Below are 21,197 nucleotides of genomic sequence, written 5' to 3'. Positions count from 1 at the left end.
GGCTCTGGAATGAGGTGACGTTTCTAATCAGAAGAGAGAATTTTAAAAAGAGTAAAACTCTGCCTCGGGACTTCCCCTGGTGGTCCAGCGGCTGACTCCGAGCTTCCCATGCAGGGGGCTCCGGTGCGGTCCCTGGCTGGGGAGCTAGGATTCCCCATGCCGTGACTAAAGACCCTGCATGCCACAGCTAAGACCTGGCGCAACCAAAGCAACAACAGTTCTGCCTTCCTAATAACAGAGAAAGATGCAATAGAGTTTTGAATATGAAGGAGTTTTGAAATTCTGTAAAGCGCTGAGCAAAAAAAAAAAAAAAGAGAAAACCCCACTAAAGTGGTATATTATCCTGGCTCTACTGAATGCCAATAGATTTTTTTTTTTTTAAAGGGTTGGCTTTGGTGTTCAGGGCAATAGACAACAAAGGTGGGGAAGAGAGAAAGCTAGGAGTCACTCAGAGGATCTATTACAAGTGAACCGGGTCTTGAGTTTGACCAGGATATTTCAAGAAACACCCTTCACACACCACCCTCCTGGCCCCTGAAACTCAGAGCAATGGATAGCCATCTTATTCTGTCTTATTTTGAAGAACTAATTTTCCTTCTGAATCTAAAGCGACCTTCACACTCATGTAGGCAATCTGCCGAATGCACAGTAATGCAGAGATAGAAATAAGAAGTGACAATAAACCCACCAACAGCGACTGTTATTCTGGAGCACTTCCTTCCAGTCTTTTTTCTACCCGTGCTTACTTGGAGATCACACGGAACCCTATTTGGATGCTTTGTTCTTTTACTTAATTGCTGGACAAAAGCATTTCCCCTCTCGTCTGCGTTCTTTATGAATGCTGTTGATGTCTTTCTGGCATTCCATTCAAAAATTTACTCAACCCATCCTCTCTCACTGCTGAGTATTAATAGTGTTTCCAGTTTTTCACTGCCATGAACAATCCTTCATGGCAGATCCCTGTATAGCAAGTTTGTCCATACTTCTGATCGTTTCTTTAGGATAAAACTCTAGAGGCATAATCACCAGATCAAAAGGTATGAGCGTTTCCATACTGTGCTGCCTGGCATGGCAGCCACGGCCACATGTGACCATTTCAAATTGAGAGGAGACACATCTGCTTTCTAAGGGGCAGCTCAGCACTGAGATGCAGTTCCGCAGCCGCACCGGCTGTGTTTCAAGGGCTCACTGGCCGCACGGTCAGCAGAGTGGACGCACCTCCACGGCCGCAGAGAGCTCTGCAGGGCCGGGCTGCCCTCAGAGCGCACCACACGTCCGCAGCGTGGGCTGCTGCGCTAACACAACCTTGGCAGTGGTGACGGGCACTGGGCCTCCTCCTGACCTGGCACCACCTTCCCTCTTTCATCCCCCTCTTTCTAGCCCTTTCTCTCCTCACACTCGAGACTTCGGGCAGATGAGGGAAGGGCCCATTTTTAAAGACTTCATGAATAGAACTCAAAGCTGCTTTGTGCTCATTTTAACGTTTTGTGTAAACTTTGCATTCTATTCCAGAACAGGGCTGTAAATTTGTGCAAAAACTTAAGTAAATTAAAAAAAAATCCATCTTGCCAGTCCCATGGGAGTCCTCCAAGGGAGCAGTATCTCTTTAGAGGGCTGGACAATAGCTTAAGAATTAGCAGGTGCTGGTGCTTTTTCCCATTCTTGCTTTGACTGCTAGGGAGTTCAGACCTGAGTACCCCTTTACTTAAGGACTCCCCAGTATGGGAACTGTAGTATAATTTTATTCCAATTGACAGTTTTCTTACATTTCTGCAGTGACTGAACTGAGGTCTTACTCCTTCCACAAGTGGGTGAGGAATCTACTTGTAAGTAGAGAAAAAAAAGACAAGGTCCCTTTACAGATTCCTAGGCAAGCTGCTGACACTTTGAAGCTCCTTCAGCTCTCAGAGATTCCTTTTCCCAAAGAAAGGAAGAAACTGCACATCTATTCCTTCAAATGAGTGAAGGTCTGGGCTGTGACAAAGGCCAGTGGGTCTGACCGCAGAGTCCACACTCTGGCTGAAAATGCTCTGCAGAAACTCAGGTGGGACACACCTGGTGGGACGGTGTTAAAGGCTAAGCTGGGGGAGCCACCCCCCCAGATGTTCCTGAGCTTTCTGACGCTGGGCAGGACTGTCTCTTTCTCTAAGCCTGCTTTTCTGGCCAGAGTCACAGGGGATGGGCACACATTAAGAGTCGCTCAGGCCAGCAGCCAGGATGCCCTGTGAACTAAGGTTTCTACCAGCGTACAGTGATAACTGATAGCTGCAATGATGACCCAGGGTCCTGCAGGCCCCAGTTATCAAACATTCAATTACACTCCACAGAGTTCCAACATGATTCTATTCTAATTCCTTGGAAATTGGCCATCTATGCTATCAGTGGTAACTCTCCATTTACCTGAATGATGGGAGTGCCAGGCAGCCTCCTTGGGTTGGAGGAAGTTATACATTAGTCTGTAAAGGACGATGGAGCAGGCTGCTGGTGGGGAGGAAATTCAGCCTGGGCTAGGGAGTCAGAAGTGGCTTTGCCACCTCCCGGCTCTGTGACTGTCTCTACTCTAAACTCCACTTTCCTCATCTGTAAAATGAGCTGCATGATTCCCACAGAGTAAAGCCACGACATAGGACATTGAGAAGAACAAGGCAAAGCTATAGGGAGGGACTAAGCTGGAAAGATCACCAAGATACATTTTCAGGAGAGAAAAACTCTTCATGACACATGAAACACAGTGCCATTTTGGTCTAAATGGACCAGTGCAATTGTGTATGCTGTCTTTAGGTTTACACATATATGCACAGAATGCATGAGAAAAGACCTAGAAGCAGGGGTGGGGTGGGGGTGGGTGGGTGGCCAAATGGATCATGTAGATTTCTCTGGGGTGGCAGTGGTTAAACACTTTGGCTTTCAAGCTTTCAACAAGGAAAACATATTTCTGTTTTAGTTGTGCAACTAATTTTTTTTTAAAGGAAAAAATTAATAAAAAGGGAGAGCACGTACATGAGTGCATGGAACCGACGGTCACAGGGAAGGTATTCAATTAAGGATGAACAATTACTTAGGCTGAACCAAGTAAAAATGTTGTTTTTGCCAGTCAAAATTGACCTATTGGCATGCTCATAGAGTTTAACCTTATATCTGCAGGCTAAGGCATACCCCTAGTCCTGCCAGATGGTCAGAGGTGGCTAGAAGGAGGAAGAGAATGAAAACAAACCACACCAAACCGATTCAGTGGAAGGACTGATGCCGAAGCTGAAACGCCAATACTCTGGCCACCTGATACGAAGGGCTGACTCATCAGAAAAGACCCTGATGCTGGGAAAGATTGAGGGCAGGAGGAGAAGTGGACGACAGAGGATGAGATGGTTGGCTGGCATCACTGACTCAACAGACATGAGTTTAAGCAAACTCCGGGAGGTAGTGAAGGACAGGGAAGCCTGGCCTGCTGCAGTCCATGGGGTCGCAAAGAGTCAGACACGACTTAGTGACTGAACAGTGACACCACCACCACCAAACCACACACACAGAATGCTGGGCCCTGGGTTCACATACCTTCCCTGCAGTATGCTGTGTCTGTCTGTCCCAGGGCAGGGGAAGCCCAGCAAATCCCCCCTGGTCAGCAGCCCCCTCATTGTGCTACTGTGGGAGCTCTGGGGACTCCACAACCAGGGGGAGCGTGTGCAACTCCAAGGCTTAGGGTGTCAAGGCCATCCTGTGCACAAGTCAGGCGGCCAAGGCCACACCCTCTCCCCCACCCCGGAGTTGAGGCCTTGGGTACTGGCCTTCGCCAAGAACCCTGTGAGGCACATGGACACTCAAGTGAATTCATTTCCTTCTAAAGACTTTTATGCTTCGGATGCTTCACGATACCCCTTTGAGATGACTGTGGGCCACCCAGGGTTCATCCAAAATCTGAGTTGGGAAGTCAATGTTCTGAAATGCATTTTACAAGTGAGCAGAGGTGGAGCGAGGGGAGGCAGAAAGGGAAACCTAGCCATCGAGGACACCAATCCCACACATACAACGCCTGAAGAGTTGAAACGAAACGGAAGCCTGGGGCTGGCACAGCCTTTCTGGTTAAATTATAATAGAACAATCTCCTTTCTTTATCGAGCTGTGACTTGTACCAAACAGTAAGCCACAGCTTCCCAAACGTTCTTGGTTCATACCTAGTGTCCTTGACACTTCAGTAATTTTCTCATGGCATTCCCAGGTCAAAAGAGACACCTAATAGTTTGGTTATAACAGCTTGGGCTTCCGCAATGGCTCAATAGGTAAAGAATCTGCCTGCAATGCAGAAGATAGAGGAGACACGGGTTCGATCCCTGGGTCAGGAAGATCCCCTGGAGGAGGAAATGGCAACCCACTCCAGTATTTTTGCGTGGGAAATCCCATGGACAGAGGAGCCTGGTGGGCTACAGTCCACAGGGTCACAAAGAGTCTGACACAACTGAGCACTAGGATGCTATAACAGCTTTAGTCTAAACCACTAATGTGCCTCTGCTTAGTCACTCAGTCGTGTCCGACTCTTTCTGACCCCATGGACTGTGCCTGCCAGGCTCCTCTGTCCATGGGGATTCTCCAGGCAAGAACACTGGAGTGGGTTGCCATTTCCTCCTCCAGAGGATCTTCCCCACCCAGGGACTGAACCCAGGTCTCTCACATTGCAGGTGGATTCTTAACTGTCTGAGCTACCAGGGAAGCGCATAAACCATTAATAGGTATAAACAACTGAAGTTGCAGTTGGCACCATGACTGATGATGTCGCTGTGTTTTTCTTGAAAAACCCACAGTGCACCTGTGAGTTCACTGAGGCACCCCGAGGTGCCTCGGTGCACACTTTGGGGAGCTTGTCACTTTCACTTTTATCCCCTCCCTGAACCCTCCCAATGATCCTGACAGGATTGTACTAGTCTCCATTTTACAGATGCAGACACTGAGACGTGGGTTATTTAAATGACTTGTCCAAGTCTGACAGCTGGTGATGAAGGGGCCAACAGTGAAACTGCAATCTGATGGACTCCCAGGGTTGTCACATACAGTGGTACAGGTTGAGTACTGCACAACTCTGGAGATGCCACAGACTACGGTGCTGGTGCTCTGAATTATGAAGCTAATGGATGGTGATGGATTTAGCACAAAGCCTCCAGCTCTGACAATCCCTGCTCTGAGCAGCTTCTTGCTTTAACATCTATGATTGTCTTGGCCCCCATCTTTTTCCAACAAATTAAGAGCAGGGAGGGCAAGCTACAGAGCTCCAAAAGCTTCACTGAACTCTGCATAACCAAGTGAGTGACTCCTATTGCATGAATTGCATGAAAAATACAGTAGCATTTCAACCAAAAGCGGGCTCGCTAGAGAAAAAGATCTGCAGGTCTAAGCAGACCCAAGTGCCTTGGACCTGAAGTTTGTACTACGGTAAGAGCCTACTTAATAGGACTGAGCTTCTCACTGTAAGGTCTGCTGCCTCTCAGTTCGACCTGGGGACATGTACGACGGCAGGGGCAGGGATGTGGGGAAGATTAGCTACTTCAGTAGGGTAATTAAAATTTTTCTGTTTGTATTTAGAGAATGTAATTTGTTTTGAATTTATTTTTATTGGGGCACAGTTGCTTTGGAATGTTGTGTTCGTTTCCATTGTACGGCAAAGTGAAGCAGGGATATGTTTACACACATCCCCTCTCCTTGGATTTCCTTCCCATTTCGGTCGCCATCCAGCGTTGAGCAGAGTTCCCTGTGCTGTACGGCAGGTTCTCAGCAGTCATCCATTTCACACGTGTGTATCTATGTCAATCCCAACCTCCCAATCCATCCCACTCTGTAGTTTTTAATATATGCATACATATGTGCATTGTAACAGTGCTATGAAGACTCCTGGTACAAGAATGCTAACCTCAAAAGACCTGTACCAGGGTAGACAGCACTTGGGTAAAAGCAGACGCTGTTTCGTGCTGAACTTATCTTTACATGTCCAACTTGCAACAGGAGAACGATTAGCCAGAAGGAACAATGAAACACTTCTCTGTCCTCAAGTTGACAAGAAACCGGTTGTCCTATTCATTGATATTTTCAGTGACACTATAATGCTAACTTTTATTCTTAAGTAATGTAGATGGCTTTACAGAACCACTGAGCAGCGCTGCCTTAAAAGGGATGTCTGAAGACTGGCTGAGATTCTGGTAAGACAGAGATCTGATTATGCTGCACTGGCAAAAAAAATCCTTCCCCTCCTGCCTATACTTACTTATGCAAACAAGCATCCTCCGCATTAGTATGACTGACAGAAAACTAGGGACACCGACTACAGATCTGGACCTTCGGCTACATCTTCCTAATATTAAAACCCACATTCTGAATTTGGTTTCCACAAAACAACATCATCCATCACACTAAAAAAAATGTTGCTAATTTGAATGTTATTGATTTTGAATTCTGTTTGTATTTAATGTAAAAATGTGTTTGGTTACACGGTCCTAAGAGAACCATTAAGTGTTGTCGGTTGATGCTAGGTTTTACATTTGTACACAGTTAAGTAACATCATAATAAAAATACTTGCATCATTGCTGTGTGGGGAAGGGCCACAGGATTTTTCTTTTAAAAGGAGGGCTGTTTATATTCCTCAAGTTTGAGAAACATGGCTATGGCCTGTGATTTTACAAAATGCTCCCTCAGAATGTAAAACCTTTCTGGAAACCTTCGTGCTGTTAAGCTCCCTCACTCTGAGCATCCTTGGAGATGAGCAGAAAGATAAGGTACGTCTTCTAAGAGCATGTGGCTAGTTAGCAGGAGGGCTGGGAATAAGCAGTGCCCTCCCAGTGTACTGTGGGAGTTCTGGGTACCAGATACAGCATTCTCTGGACTGAAGAAGGGCCAAGCGCTTCACCAATAGCATTGACCTTGTCCTTACAGCAAACTGCAAACAGCTGTTAGTCCTGCCATTCTATAGAGATGAACAGACTTCCCTGGTGGCTCAGCAGTAAAGAATCCGCCTGTAATGCGGGAGACAACGCAAGACATGTGGGTTCGATCCATGGGTCAGGAAGATCCCCTGAAGGAAGGCGTGGCAACCCACTCCAGTATTCTTGCCTGGAGAATCCCATAGACAGAGGAGCCTGGTGGGCTATAGCCCGTAGGGTCGCAAGAGAGTTGGACGCGACTGAAGCGACTTTGCACACACCCACGGACAGAGATGAACACTGAGCCCTAGAGAAGCTGAGTCACCAGACCAGTCATGTGTGTGACCTGCCCTCTGCCGTGAGGTTCTGTTAGGTAGTTAGAACAGGGAAAAGGAGTTCAAAATGGCGGTGGCTAAAAGACAAGGAAGGGAAAAGCCCTCGAAAATAGAACAGAGGAAGGTCAAAGGAATGTCCGAGGACCGGAGTGAGGACTTCAGGTAGAACAGTGCTCCTGCCTAAGTCCAATTTGCATAGGACAGGCCCGGGGGAAGAAAGAAACACAAAGAGGAGCCAAAGGGCTCCCTCTTTCTCCCTCTCTCTCTCTCTCTCTCTCGAATGTTGGGGTGCTCTTCTCTTCATGTCTTTGGATCGACGTGCCCTCACACCTCGAAGATGGATTTTCCTGCTATCTTCTAAATAAAATAGAGCTGTAACACTGATTTGTCTAAGAGCTATAACATGGCCCGCTCAAGACCTGAGAGCTATAACATGGTCTGTCCAAGACCCGAGAGCTGTGACACCCCAAAGGGCTTGAATGTCCATCACTCCAAATCTTTGTTGTGACGAGACAAAGAACCGAGGAGCATACACCCTCCTGACAGTTCTAATGGAGTGAACCCTGTATCCACTTCTCCCTAAACCAAGATAGTCCCTTCCCTTCCGGGAGTTCATGTTGGTTTCTGTAACCTAGCACCTGGCACAGTCCCTGCCTCGTGAGAGACGCTTTGTAAATATTTGCTAAACCCACGAGGTATTTCTTAACTAAAAAAGCAGTGTGGCAGGACCCCCTTTCCGTGGAAAGCTCTGAGACGGGAGAGGATTCAGAAGCTGCTCTTACTCTGAGGCATCCCAAGATTTCCTGGGGCTCCCTCCCCGCTGCCGTTCACTGCCAGGGTTCAGGAGCCACAGAGCACAATTACCCATGGCAACAATAAGCCGACTGCCGCCCTCCTGCAAAACCAGACAAAGCGCCGAGACCTTGTAACTGAAAAGGCACTGAATGTGGAGTGAGGAGGTGGGGGCAGGCTGCTGCAGGGGGCGGGAGTCAGTGCACATAGCCCCACCTCGGAACCGCATGGTTCTCCCCAGGATGCCCCATTCCACTGTCTGGGCTCCATCACCCTACTCTGGAAGGAGTCTGGGCATGAAGTGATAGGAAATATTGGCTGCACTGGAAGACCAGATCTTCAGAATTGCAAGGGAAGGTAAAGAACAACCACAAGAGACAGCCTCTCAACTTCTCAGCTCATTCTTATTTTTTTAGAGAGGAGAGCGAAGTAGATTTTCATACAGGTCGGGGTTTGGAACTGCACCACCACTCAGTCTGGCAGATGGAAATGTAAGAGCTCCAGCAACGGGTGATAACTACCATGTTCTTCGGCAGATACCTGCAGCTGCTTGCCTATCACAGACGCCACGCCCGCGTCCATGGCAGACATCACTAGTCAATTACAGTGCTGTTTCCTGCACAGCCCAGGCAGCCTCACAATCCTCTGAGATCGAACTCCAGCAGCCACGACCAATGGGTTTGCGCTGGCTCGCGAGAGGAGGAAGCCCTCTGCTCTGGCTGGTCTCGCCCAACCCCATCACTGAGTCACTCAATAAACAGACTCTCCAAGAAGTCACCAAGTGCCCAAGGTATACAGCGGGTGCCGGCAGAGCTGAGCCAGAATTCTCCCGACTCCCTGGCCGGGCGTTCTCACTTGGAAAATCACACTGGCTCCTTTCCAAGCTCACGGCCGACTTCTGATGACTGGGGGACAAAGGCGGTGTGGAAAAGGAGAACTCAGGTGACCCGAGTACCTCTTGTGGGCAAGCGCCGCAGTCACTTTTACAGCCTCTGACCACCCCTGAGTAGACATATTATTGCTAGAGTGGGAGCAGGGTCATTAAAAAAACAAACAAACAGAAGCAGAGTCTGGCGTGGATTTTCTGCAAAGCAGGCCTCTGAAATGAAGAGAGTATCATCCAGCTCACATGTCAACCAGATCCCTTGGGGCTCCCCGCCTAGCCTGCAGGACTGACGACCTGGAGATGGGTCTGCAGATGGACAAGAGCCTGAGGAACTTACCTGCTGGTTCCCTAGCTCTCCAAAAAAGGTACAGAAACACTTAACCTGTTCACTCACATTGCAAACAACCGAAGCTTACTATTTTTCCATAACCAAATTTATGCATAAACCTGGTGCATTAACGCAAATTTATGCACAAATCTGGATTGGCTCAGATGGTAAAGAACCCACCTACAATACATGAGACCTGGGTTCGATTCCTGGGCTGGGAAGATCCCCTGGAAAAGAGCATGGCCACCCACTCATGTTTTCTTGCCTGGAGAATCTCATGGACAGAGGAGCCTGGTGGCCTACAGTCCATAGGGTCGCAGAGAGTCAGACATGACTGAAGCGACTTAGCACATCACAAAGGACTTCTCAGGTGGTCCAGGGGCTGATACGCCGTGCTCCCAATGCTCCCAAACACCAGTCTTGCATGTATCCATGTGTGTGAATATTCTGTTCTGTGCAATTTTATCACACGTAGACTCGTGTGCCCACACAAGACACAGAACAGGCCCGTCACAGGATCCTTCCCTTCTCACCTACCCAATCCCAGGCAACCAGCCATCTGCTCTCCACCTCTGTCATCCTGTCCTTTGAAGAACGTTACAGCAATGGAATCATGCAGTATGTAACCTCTGGGGATAAGCTTTCCCACTCAGTGTAATTCTCTAGAGATTCATCTGGGTTGCTGCCCCCGTTATTTGGTTTTGGCTGCTCTGGGTCTTCAATGCTGCACGGGCTTTTCTCGAGATGTGGCGTGCGGGCTTCTCATTGCGGTGGCTTCTGTTGCAGAACACGGGCTTCAGAAGCTGCGGCTCCTGGGCTCCAGTAGCTGTGGCGCACGGGCTTAGTTGCTCCATGGCATGTGCCATCTTCCCGGACTAGGGATCAAACCCGTGTCTCCTGTATTAGCAGGCAGATTCTTTACCACTGAGTTATCAGGGAAGCCCGATCTGTTCTTTTAAAAAAAAATCACTAACTAATCTGGGGGCGGTGGTGGCATCGGGTCTTTGTCGCTGCGCACAGGCTCTCCCCTGCTGTGGGGACTGGGGCCACTCTCGAGTCGCGGTGTGCGGGCTTCTCACTGCGGTGGCTTCTCCTGGTGCGGAGCATGGGCTCTAGAGCTTAGGCGCAGCTGCCTAGAGGCATGTGGAATCCTCCCGAACCAAAGACTGAACTCGTGTCCCCTGCCTTGGCAGGCAGATTCTTAACCACTGGGACACCAGGGTGTCTTGGTTTGCTTCTTTTTATTGTTGAGTCATAATCCACCGTCCAAATGCAGCAAAGTTTAACCACGTGCCCACTGAAGGACATTATAAATGAAACTGGTAGGAACTTGTGTGTGCCTCCTCCTCTCTTCCTTCCAACAGCTTATCAAGATGCAATTCACATACCATACAATTCGCCCAAAGTGTACAATTCCACAGCTTTTAGTGTGTTCAGAGTTGTGTGACCATCACCGCAGCCATTTTAGAAAATTTCATCAGCTTTCACATCCCTTAGCTGCCACCCACAATCTCTGCCCCATCCCTAAACAACCATTAATTTACTTCCTTTCTCCGTTTGCCTCTTCTGGACATTGCATATAAATGAAATCATGTGATATGGGGTCTTTCATGTCTGGCTTCTTTCACTTAACATACTGTTTTTGAGGTTCACCCATGGTGTAGCAGCCAACAGTACTTCATTCCTATTTATGGCAGAGTAACATTTCAGTATGGAGACAGACTACATTTGGTTTATCCACTCATTAGTGGTTAGACATGTGTAAACTTTTTTCTTTTTTGGCGGTGCTGCATGGCTTGCGGGATTTTAGTTCTCTGATCAGGGATTGAACCCGGGCCCTCGGCAGTGAAAGTGAGAATTTGTAAGCAGTGGACCATCACGGGAGCCTTGCATATAAGTTTCTATATGAACACATATTTCCATTTCTCTGGTACAGATGCTCAAGAGTGCAGTTGCTGAGTCGCGTGATAAGTGTCTGCTTCATTTGTCTAAAACTGTCCACACACTTTTCCAGGATAGCTGGACCATTTTACATCTCACCAGCAATGTGTGAGTGATTCAGTTTCTCTGCATCCTCGTTGGCCTTTTGTGTTACTCTTATTTTGTTCTTTTAGCCATGCTGACAGGTGTGTGTATTTCCTTGGTTTTCCTCCGAGCAGAAATAAGATGCCCAGTAACATCTGCTGAGTCTTGCCCTGCGGTCTCCTCTATCGGCTACAGCTTGGTTAGTTCATGCCTCTCCCTTCTCAACCAAGGAGCCCTCGTGTTAAAAGCTGGATCTGAGATGCGGTCACCCCATAGGCTGGGCAGGGTGGAACCTCTGGGATTGGACCATGTAATGCCATTGAGCTGTCTTTTCTTTTACAGCTGGTTCGTGGAGTCCACTCAGAACTCTGGATCTCTTTCAAAATAAAAAGAGGTCCGAGAAGGACTCCTGCATTCTGTCTTTGGGACAGTCTCTTAGTGGAAGAACAGATTCCTTTGTATTTTTGTTGCTGTTGTTACTGCCTTGTAACTGTAATCACCTTCCCAGGTGGGGCCATCATGTCCTTTGAATGTAGTGATCCCAAGGACAGAAGCAGGCTTTTTGAATGAAATGGGCACAGTACCCAGCTTGCAGTGAGCACATGTTAAGTATTTGCAGACTGGCCCTGACAAGCATCACGGACATGGAAAATCATGGGCATAGTATAAAGACTTAATAGACATAAGCTACATAGACATACGGGAGCTTCCCTGGTGGCTCAGTGGTAAAGAACCCACTTGCCAATGCAGGAGATGAGGGTTTAACCTCTGGGTCAGGAAGATCCCCTGGAGAAGGAAATGGTAACTCACTCCAGTATTCCTCCCTGGGAAATCCCATGGACAGAGGAGCCTGGCGGGCCGTGGTCCATGGGGTTGCAAAGAGTAGGACACCACTGAGCGAATGAGACGAGCACATGAGACAAGGCGTGTCTCTGTGTCCTCACTCTGTAACGGGAAAGGTGGCAGGGAAAGAGAGGGACTGGGAGCACGGATCCGACTCTGCCACTTGCTTGGGGTTTTACGGCCGTGTGGCCATCTGCCTCATCAGCGGCCGTTCCCCAGGCTTGTGGGGGGAGGAACAGATGAAATCGTGAGCACAAAGGCACTTTAGGCCCCGGCAGGGCCTGCTGGTAAAGGCTGTGCGAACACCCGCCTGTTGTCAACAGCCCTCCCTCTCATGGCAGAGAGCACGCCCGTGAGGGATATTGACACAGCGATGCCGCTGCTACAGCTGACATCACACAGCTAACGGGTGGCCCCAAACCCCAAACACATGCACGTGAGTGGACAGGTCAGCTGAGCAGTGCTCTCTGGCCCCTGTTACGTGTGCTGTGTCACAGGCAAGGAAGCGGCGGGTGTGCAGAGTGCGGTTCATCCTCCCTTGGACCGCCCTGCCCCTGGATCATCCAGTTGGTTGCTTAGGACCTAAATAGAGGGGTCATCCTTAACTCCCGTTTGCATCACAGTCCTCATTAAAGCCATCAGCAGGACTCTGAAAATGCACCCCCATACACACCTGGCACCCCACTTCCACAGCTGACACCTGGTCCCAGCCACTGTTACCTCTAGCCAAGGGGACTACAGAAACCTCTCGCATCTCTTTACAAGATCGCTCGCAGATATAAGTCAGATCTCACCACTCCCTCTGCTCAGAACCTCCAGCTGCTGAGGAATAAAACACATAGACCCTAAGAACATGGGGGCTGAGAACAGCCGAGGCCATCACGAGGAACAAAGACACCGCAGAGCAGGCTATTACAAAGCCACAGTAATTAAGACTGGGGGTATTGGCACAAGGGGAGACAAATAGACCCGTGGAACAGATTAGAGAGTCCAGAAACAGACCCTCGCATACGTGGTCACCTGATTTATGACAAAATCAATACTGCAGAGCAGAGGGGAAAGAATGGCCTTTGCAATAAATGATGCCGGGCAGACTGAATATCCATGTGGGGGAAAAAATGTCCCTTGATCTCTACCTCACGCCATACACAAAAATCAATTCCAGATGGATTGCATAACTACGAAGGGTCAAAGATTTCAGAGGAAAACATGGGAGACCGTCTTCGTGAGCTTGGAGGAGGCACTGATTTCTTAAACCGGACCCAGAAAGTTCTAACCAAGAAGGGGAAGAAACAACAAATTGACAATGTTTAAAATTAAGAAACGCAGTTCATCCAGGTACACTGCTAAGCTCCCCACAGAATGGGCATGCAATCCTACATCTACCAAAGGACGCAAACCCAGAATATGCATAGTCATGTAAAAAATAAGAAAATTAATAATAAAAAAAATCAGACAATCTAATTTAAAAAAAATGAGCAAAAGATTTGAATAGACATTCCACAAGGGTATATTCAAGCTGGAATTCCAATACTTTGGCCACCTGTTATGAAGAGCTGACTCACTGGAAAAGACTCTGATGCTGGCAAAGATTGAAGGCAGGAGGAGAAGGGGGCGACAGAGGATGAGATGGTTGGATGGTGTCACCGAATCAAGGGACATGAGTTTGGGTAAACTTTGGGAGATGGTGAAGGACAGGGAAGCCAGGTGTACTGCAGTCCATGGGGTCACAGAATCAGACGTGACTTAGTGACTGAACAACAACATATTCAAATCACCATAAAAGTATGAAAAGGGATTTGACTTCCTTAGCCATCAGGGAAGCAAAAATTAAAGTCATGTGATGCTGCTACTATATACTCACCAGATATGCCTAAAAAAGAGAAGGATAGACACTACCAAGTGTTGACGAGGCCAGTGGGCAATTGGAAGTGGAACTGATTTGGAAACCATATGAGTAGTGTTTACTGAAGCTGACACAGGCTCACCCATGACCCAGCAATTCCACTCCTATGGGTACACCCTATAGAAAAACATGCACATGGCTACAGACATACACAAGAATGTTCCCAGGAGCATTTGTTATTCAAAAAAGACAAAACACCACAGACTACATAGTCATTGAGTCCAAATGTTCCACCCTGGTGGGGATGCTGCTAGTTCGGGAGGCCGTGTATATAGGTGGGGCCAGGGGTACGTGGGAAACGTCTAAACCTTCCTCTCAATTTGGCTGTAAACCAAAAACTACTCATAAAAGAACAGTCCTATAACAAAGCAAGCACACAACAAACCAAAAAAATCAGCTAAGCGGGAGGGGCAGAGATACCCTGATGAAAAAACGGCATGGGTGCGGTTTGCAGAAATGGACACTGCAATTCCCTGAGCTGAGACCTCACATCCTGTCTTCAGAGGGGTCAGCGGGGCTTTAGAATTGCCTGTTACGTTTGTATTTTTTATAAAAGGGGGAAGAAAAAACTACTTTCCGTGTATAATTAAAACTAGAAGACAGAAACAAAGCCCGTTAGGGATGCCCCATCTCCCCACAGGCCCCACGATCTCCTTTAGTCCAGGGGTCAGCAAACTGTCCCCATGAAGGGTCGGACTGTCAGTAGTCCATAACCTTGTGGATCTTGTCTTGGTTATGACCATCCGACTCTGACGCTGCTGCAGGAGAGAGCAGCTGCGGACAACACGATGAACGAGCACGGCCGGTCTGATCAGTGGATTCAGAGCCTTCTTTTTAGGGTCACTCTGTGGGGGTGGCACTTGGCAGGAGATGATGGGGGTGGGTGGAGGGGGGACCTCGGGACAGCTGTGCCCTCCTCACCCCATCCCCTTCAGAACCTGGCTGAGGGCTTTCTCTGCCCCTCGCCTCCAGGACTGGTCCAGGCTGGCTCTCTTGAACAGCCTGAGCTGTTTTTTGCAGGGCTTCTCCCTGGTGAAGGGGAAGTGGCCTCAGGCGTCTTCCCGGGCCTCTGTGAAGAGCAGATGATAGGGCTCGAAGCTTCTGGGAAAGTACTGCGGACCACCAGGAGTTAAACCTGCAGTGACCCCGCCCTTGGGTGAGGGGAGACGAGAGTCGGGGGGTGGCGGGGGGAGAGCACGAGAGAGGAACTCGGTGGGCCAGCTGTGTTCCGCCTTTCCTCCACAGCCCCGGTGGCGGTCACTGCGTCACCGCGAGAGGAAATGAGGAGGAGAGGGGGCCGGGGATGGATGGACGCCATCCACAAAGCGGGCATAACGGGTGCGCCAGGGATGGGAGATGCAAGCCGACTAATTAAGGCCTCCAGACACCTGTTGTGAGCTCACCCATTCTCACCCCTGGCAGGTGGTTCACACCTCTAAGGAAGGGGGAAAAAACATTCAGATGAAAAAGCGTCCATCTGCAGCCCGGTGCCGAAGGCCCAGCCGGCCTGCGGCGTTTCTGCCACCTGACATCCCGACCTCAGGGGCGGTGAGGGAGGGGCGTCTAGAGCGAGAGCCACCGGCTGTGCTGCTACAGAGCTGTGTGACCCTGGGCCAACTCCTTAACCTCTCTGTGTCTCCTGCCCACCTCTGTCAGACCCCAGAGAGGAGGGCTTTGCGGTTAAACCCAGGTGCTCAGCACACATTTACTGGGAACCATCTATGCACCAGGGGCCCGTGGCCTCCACAGTGAATGACAGACCAACCCCAGAGCCAGCCCAGAGAGCAGCGGGGACGCCCACTTGACAGGAGACAGGGGTTCGATCCCTGGTCCAGGAGCGACTCGCATGCCACAGAGCAACGAAGCCCATGGGCCACAACTATCGACCCGGTGTGCTGGAGCCCAGAAGTAGCAACTACTGAGGCCACGTGGCCTAGAGCTCATGCTCCACAACAAGAGAAGCCACCACAGTGAGAAGCCTGCACACCGCAACTCAAGAAGGGCCCCTGGCTCTCCACAGTCAGAGAAAAGCCTGTGTGGCAATGAAGACCCAGCACAGTCAAAAATAAAATAAATAAAAATTTCTAAAATGGACATACTGCAGAAAACTTCTAAGGATCCGGAACTGCTGTCAAAGATACAGGCTCTGTCTTGAGTCAGCCCTGCCCTGGGTTCCCAGCCTGAAGCCACTGGCTTTGTGCTGTTTAATAACCACAGTGAACACTGATTAACTACCCGCTTCGTACCAGGCACTGTATTAAGTGCCCCACATGCATAATCTCACTTAATCCTTTTAACAGCCCTTGAGGCAGCCACGTGGTAAGGGAGCCAGGTGCCAGCCCGAGCCGACTTGACGACCCGGTGGTAGGACTCTGGGCTCCGGAGCTGGTTTCGTTACTGGAGATGACAAGCACTCTGCAGGGCTGTAAAGAGCCAAAGCACTTCAGCCCATGGTGCCTGGCGCAGAGGTCGGGCTACAAAAGTCTGCTTTGTGATAGGGATAAACACTAGTGATTATTACTGTGGCATAATTCTCAAAATTTGCAGCACACGTTACCAGCAGTATGAGGACCATTGTTTTATGCTGGGGAAACAGGTACAGAAGGGGCAGCAGAGAGGGGACTGGTGTCTTCCTCCACCGCGACTCCATTCACTCTTTAAAAAAATTCCTTGTTTTGATGTGAACCATTTTTAAAATCTCTGTTGAACTTGTTACAATATTGCTTCTGTTGTTTATGTTCTGCTTTTTAGGCCTTGAGGCGAGTGGGATCTCAGCTCCCAGATTGAACCATAGCCCCCTGCACTGGAAGGCAAAGTCTTAACCACTAGACCACCAGGGAGGTCCCACCTCCCTGACTTTTCTAAAGGGCGAGTCTTGAATTGGCCCAGAGGACAATCCTGCAGAGGCGTGGATCTGCAGGGTCTTTGGGCACCCGTCAGGCTGGGTTTTAGAGGCTGGGGTCTGGGGCAGTGAAGCCCAGATGGAAGGCTGGTGGCCTCCAGGAAAGGCTCAGGCCAACACTGCCTCAGCTGAGAAGCTGCTGCCCCCAGCTCAGGGGCAGGGGCCTGGGGAGGGCAGGGGAGCTGCAGCTTCTCAACAGGTGGTCTCTAGAAGCAGACACACTCTCCCACGGCCCTGCACTCCAGCTTGCACCCCCTGAGTGCGTCACTGTCTGTCACTGTCACTTTCCTCCCTGGCCCTTCATGAACAGGAGCCCGTCTCTCCTGACACGGCTCTGTGCCCAGTACCTAGAGCAGTGCCTGGTACAAACGGCACACCCTCGTGGGTGGCAGCTCTACTAAACGATCTGGGAGACGGTAACTTCTTCCAGACGCAACAGAAGCATTAACAGGCCAGGCCCAGAGAGGTGCGGTTCCAAACCAGGGCTCTGGGTCAGACCAAGGACACCCCACTTCCAGCTCAGTTGTGTGGTCCTGGGCTGGAAACCTCGTCTCTCCAGGTCTCCAGGGTCCCTCTGGGTACAGAAGGGATAACAGCATCCCTCCTTTGCAGTGCTGCTCTGCTGCTTAAAAAAAAAGATAAGAGCACAGGAAAGCATGGTGCGGAGCTCAACACGCAGTGAGCTGTGATCACGCCTGGTAGGATAAGCCCATGACACTTAACCAGCAAAATGAACTGGACTGGTTCCCCTGAACCTTGACATCTTCCCCTGCCTCTGACCCTTGCGGGCTGCTGGCTTTGTTTGAAACTGGGTCTGGTTTCCTGGCTCAGCATGTCTCTCTGAGAAGACTCACAGCGACCCCTGCTGCCCCCACTTGGAATGGTCTCAAAACTCCTGGGCAGGACACACAACAAAGCCAGGCTCCAAGAAGGCTCTGGGTTATCAGGGACCAGTGAAAACTACCGCTGGGGATGGAAGAAAGAAGAGACGCCACGCGTAACAATGTTCAGGCAGGGACACTAATTCCCTGTCTTCTCAAAACAAACGTAAAACACGAGACCAGACAGCGCTTTTCCTTCTCCATCTTGGGTCTTTTGTTTCCCTGGATCAGTGTCATTCTCAGACTGCAGAACCAAGCAAAGCTGTCATTTCAGCGAGATGTGATTCTCGATCCACACGTGCAATCCTGGTTTGATCTGGCAGTTCTTAAACTGGACTCCTCAAAAATCCGGAGTTCGTTGAAACCAGCAGCCGCGAGAGGCTCAGGGTACATACCTTCTTGGGATGGCATGCTCACTCCTCGACTCGCCTCCCCAGATATCGGGAGATGGAAAACGGCACCCCTACTGTGACTCCACCTTACCAGGTTTTAACACCACACGGGGGGATCCTGGAATTATAGCCAAGACCCTACCACTCAGAAACCGACAGGTTTCTTCACATCGGCACCGTGCTGACCACGTCTGTTAATGAACGGCACGCCAGTGTGTGATTTAGATCGTGGGAAGGAGGACAGAAGTTCTTAAAGGAAATCCCTCAAGTGGCTTCCCATTCTTTAAACCACTGAGTAAGAGCAAAGAGGGTAGATTTCACACAATGATGATACATCCTTTCTAGTCTCCAAAATCCAGGACTTCTACCTTCCATCCACAGCTTACCTAGCAAGAAGCTAACAGGTAGCCTTAACGGGGACTGAGCTCTCCCAATCCTTGTGCCAGAACTGGACAAACGCGGGATCGACAAACAAGGTCTAATACACAGAATCCTAAATGCCCCACCCCAACCCCCCATGTGCATGCCAAGGAGCTACAGGTTCCCAGAACACTCTAAGTTTGCAGCCAGGCTTCCATAGTCTGCAAGGCTGGCGCCAAAGTCATCTGCCCTTAGGTTTTGAGAGCTTGGCGGCTGCTTCTCTGTGCTACATGGCACACACCTGGAGAGCATGCTTGCTTTAAACGTTTCCCCCTTAGGCCCTCTCCCTAAAGACACTTCATCCAGGGCTTGGTACTGGGTGATAGCTAACTTACCCGAACCAGCTGGTGCAATGTACCAGCACAGGGTTGCAAACCCTGGCCCCAGGCTCTATCTGGCCCACGCATAGACTCTGTCCCACATGAACTGCTTTTAGAAAGTGAATTAGTTGCCAACTTATTCCCTCTTAAGAATCCAGATTGCCAGTTTCTCTTTAAGAACCTAAGAGAAGAACCTAAGACACCTTGATTTCCGCTGGCCCTCCAGCCCGTCAGTCCCCACCTGGCCAGCTCTCCCAGGCTGTTTCCTGCCCGCCCTCTGAGAGACCTTTGAGTTTCGATTCCTGTGTTAGCGGCTGCCGATGGACTACATAATGTAGGTATGCAATCTCCCCTCATTTCAAAAGGGGATTTACACAGACAGCAATGTAGACCAGGGGTCCCCAACCCCGACAGGATATCGGAATCTCCTGGGGCATTCTGAAACCAAGACCAATGTCTGTGCTCCACCCCCAGTGAAAGGAATGTAACTTTCTGGGGGTGGAGTCTGAGCAAAGGTGCATTTATCAAAGTCACCAGGTGTTTCGCATATGCAGAGACGGCAGTGGATTGCTGGCTTAAACCAAAGGGTAACTTGGGTGGCAGGACTTCAGGCCCATCAAGGGAGGACCTGGGCTTCAGTCCGCCTGGTTCCTGCTCCTCCTGTAGGTCACCAGTGGGAATAGAGAAAAACTGATCATCCCATTTGCACACCTTTCTGCCCAGTGCTCTGAGACAGCAGTGTCTGAGATTAAGGGAGACACATCATTGGCGGCGAGAACATGACTTTTGAGAGGCCACTGTGATGGCCTTCAGTGTACCATTGGCTCCCACCCAGCACAGCCTCGCCTCTTACCTGAAGAGTTCTCGGATCTCACGGCTGTCAGCCTGGAAGGGGATGTTCCGCACCAGGATCTTGGAGGTTGTCTGCTTTCTGGGCACTTGTTTCTTCCGGGTCGATGTCAGGGCCGGCCTGGAGGGTCAGGGGAAGGTTTAGGGTTATTTGGGACCTCGGCATAGCTGCTGCCCTCCGCTGACTCCACCACCAAGCCCCGCCACCAGCACTGATGCTTTTGTTCCCTGCTCAGGTGAGGGACTCAGAGAGTCAGTGTGGATGCGACTGAGAGGAAGGGGAAGGGAAGCTCCCCTGGGTGGCACGCAGCCTAATTCTTGTCTCCTCGCTGCAGCTGTGGATGTCCAGGTGACACATTCCCACCCAGGGGGTGTCTGCTGCCCTTCATCTGGGACTAGCAGACACTTGAGAAAAGAACACCAATGGGGGCAGCAGGGGGCAATTTCTCCCCAAACCCAGTCTCCTCTGTATCTTTGCAGGTGTCCCGAGAGACTCTGGCTGCTCTTCAGGTCTTGCTGGAGACGTTTCATCACTGACCGGAAGCACAGCATACAAGGGCCTGGTGGTGGTGGTAGTGTAGTTGCTAAGTCATGTCCGACTCTTGCAACCCCATGGACTGTAGCCCGCCGGGCTCCTCTGTCTATAGGATTTTCCAGGCAAGAATACTGGAGTGGGTTGCCATTTCCTTCTCCAGGGAATCTTCTGAACTCAGGAATCAAACCTGGGTCTCCTGCACTGCAGGCGGACTCCTGCATTGCAGGCGGATTCTTTACCAACTGAACTACAAGGGGCCTGAAGCACCTTCTAACCACCGAGCCCGGCCAGGGCTGCGAGAGGAAACTCTCCACTGAGGTTCAAGGCCACCTGGAACCTGTCCTCCTGCTCTTCCAGGGAGACCTTCCGCTCCGTGGCAGCAGCAGACAGTCTCAAACAGGGGCCTGAGTCGATGATCTGAGTATGAGACTCTTGTGGCCACTTAGAATCTGTGTGATCCTGAGCAAGTTATTACTTGGCCTCTCCGGGTCTCAGTTTTTTTAGATGTATCACAGGCCTAATAACAGTGCCTACCTTCTCAGACTGTTTGAGGTTTTAATGAGAGAAAGATGTGTCGAAACACTCTGCACTGTGCCTAGCTCAGGACAAGCCCTCCATAAACAGCAGCTGGTATTAAAATGACTTGTTCTGACTCATCTGAAGTTGATCCACATCACCTCTTCCCTATCACCACTAAAAGAGCAACCCACTCCCATCCCCACGGCTCTGTTCTTCTTCCTGGCATTCGTTCCTGTCAAAAAAAAATCCATTTGGGGTTTTTTTGTTTTTAAACTTCATTTATTTTTATTTACTTGGCTGAGCCAGGTCTTAGCCACAGCACACAGGATTTTCTATCTTCCTCGTGGCATGCAGGGCTTTCAGCTGC

At 49.9% G+C, this 21,197-nt stretch overlaps 1 protein-coding gene across 1 annotated transcript in view; it reads right to left on the bottom strand.

The window, feature by feature from the left end:
- Positions 1–21,197, bottom strand: part of RBM19 (RNA binding motif protein 19) — a 122,764-nt gene that overhangs the window by 65,268 nt on the left and 36,299 nt on the right. Inside the window, exon 21 of the mRNA XM_070475327.1 lies at positions 19,781–19,897. Coding sequence (XP_070331428.1) covers positions 19,781–19,897 — 117 coding nt within the window. The remainder of the gene's footprint in view (positions 1–19,780; positions 19,898–21,197) is intronic.

The sequence above is a fragment of the Odocoileus virginianus genome, chromosome 12 (assembly GCF_023699985.2).
Source record: "Odocoileus virginianus isolate 20LAN1187 ecotype Illinois chromosome 12, Ovbor_1.2, whole genome shotgun sequence".
NCBI lineage: Eukaryota > Metazoa > Chordata > Mammalia > Artiodactyla > Cervidae > Odocoileus > Odocoileus virginianus.
Note: the sequence above shows the minus strand (reverse complement) of the source record. Positions and strands in the feature narration are given on the sequence as shown.